This window comes from Sinocyclocheilus grahami, unplaced genomic scaffold, assembly GCF_001515645.1.
Source record: "Sinocyclocheilus grahami isolate Dianchi unplaced genomic scaffold, SAMN03320097.WGS_v1.1 scaffold340.1, whole genome shotgun sequence".
NCBI classification, from domain to species: domain Eukaryota; kingdom Metazoa; phylum Chordata; class Actinopteri; order Cypriniformes; family Cyprinidae; genus Sinocyclocheilus; species Sinocyclocheilus grahami.
This window is the reverse complement of record NW_015505519.1, coordinates 580,565-581,821: the sequence shown is the minus strand read 5'-3', so window position 1 is coordinate 581,821 and position 1,257 is coordinate 580,565. Positions and strand designations below refer to the sequence as shown.

The following is a 1,257-nucleotide window of genomic DNA, read 5'->3' as shown; positions in this document are numbered from 1 at the left end:
GCGACAGAAAAGTACACCCTTGCTTCTTTAGAGAGCCTGTACTCTCATTTGACGAATACCAGCATTAATAAGTTTGGAATGTGCTACGCCACGGACAAAGAGCGAGTGGGTCGAGGATGCAAGTGGACCATGAGCAGATTCCGCAGTTTTCTTCACAAACAAGATATCAACGAACTTCTGCTGTGGCACAGGATCAGCAATATCGTTACGTTGACTCTACTCACAGCCGTTCCTTGCGTTCCTTCCAACCCCAACTGTCTAGAACTGTTGGGGTTTGACATCCTCATTGACGCCAGCTACAAACCGTGGCTTCTAGAGGTCAACTACAGTCCTGCACTTCCATTGGACTGCCCTGCTGACGTAAGTGTCAAGAAAGGGCTGATCAGTGATATCATTGACCTGATGAACTACAGGATGGTTGATCGTTACAGACAGAAGGGATACTGCAGGCAGAGATCGGGTAGCCGGTATTTACGGCCAAAAATCTCTCAAGGGTTTTTGTTGCCCAAGACTTTACATGCAACTCCGTTAGGCAACAAAAACAGGAATCAGTCTATCTCAAACTCTTCAAGTTCTCAAGACACTTCTGTAAATGTTTGTGCTAGTAATGACATCGGTTATGTTACTTGGCCCATTCACTCCAATTCGAAATCTATTGGACATGAAAAGGCTCCTCAGAAGTTTGAGGACATTAACGACGAGGTGGAATCCGATGGCCTGAAACTCACAACATTTAACAGCATGAGGCAATCGCACAGAAATGCACCATCTACCGTATGCAAGTTACCATCTCTTCACGTACATAAACTCAAATCTCCAGCCGTCCCATGGAACAGCATGACTCAAGACAGAGGCATCCCTCCTTGTCGCGTTGGGGACTTCATACTGACGTTTCCTTTTAATGAGGCTACGTGGAAAGCCTCTCAGGACCAAGCGGATGTTAAGGCTATTGTGAATGAGGTTCATAAACTCACAAACCGACTGGCATCTTCCTTTAGTGAAAAAGAGAGGACGAAGATGGAAAGCGGTCAGAGCATTGATGTCCGGGACAAATTTGAGCCTCTGCTTTGGGGGCCGAAAGATCCACCTCTTCTCAGCAAATGCTGCTCCTTGAATTCAGAAGTCAAGTAAAATGTATTTTGTTTTCAAGTAAAAGTGTTTTTTTTATTATTTAAATTTGTAATTACAACACAACACAAGAAGAGGAAACTGGGAAGAGTACATACAATATATATATTAATCGCATATATATACAGT

The 1,257-nt window shown here is 43.8% G+C and overlaps 1 protein-coding gene across 1 annotated transcript in view; it reads left to right on the top strand.

Annotated features, from left to right (window-relative positions):
- Positions 1-1,131, top strand: part of LOC107603067 (probable tubulin polyglutamylase TTLL2) — a 6,068-nt gene extending 4,937 nt beyond the window's left edge. The window contains exon 3 of the mRNA XM_016295766.1: positions 7-1,131. Coding sequence (XP_016151252.1) covers positions 7-1,131 — 1,125 coding nt within the window. The remainder of the gene's footprint in view (positions 1-6) is intronic.
- Positions 1,132-1,257: the final 126 nt, after the last annotated feature.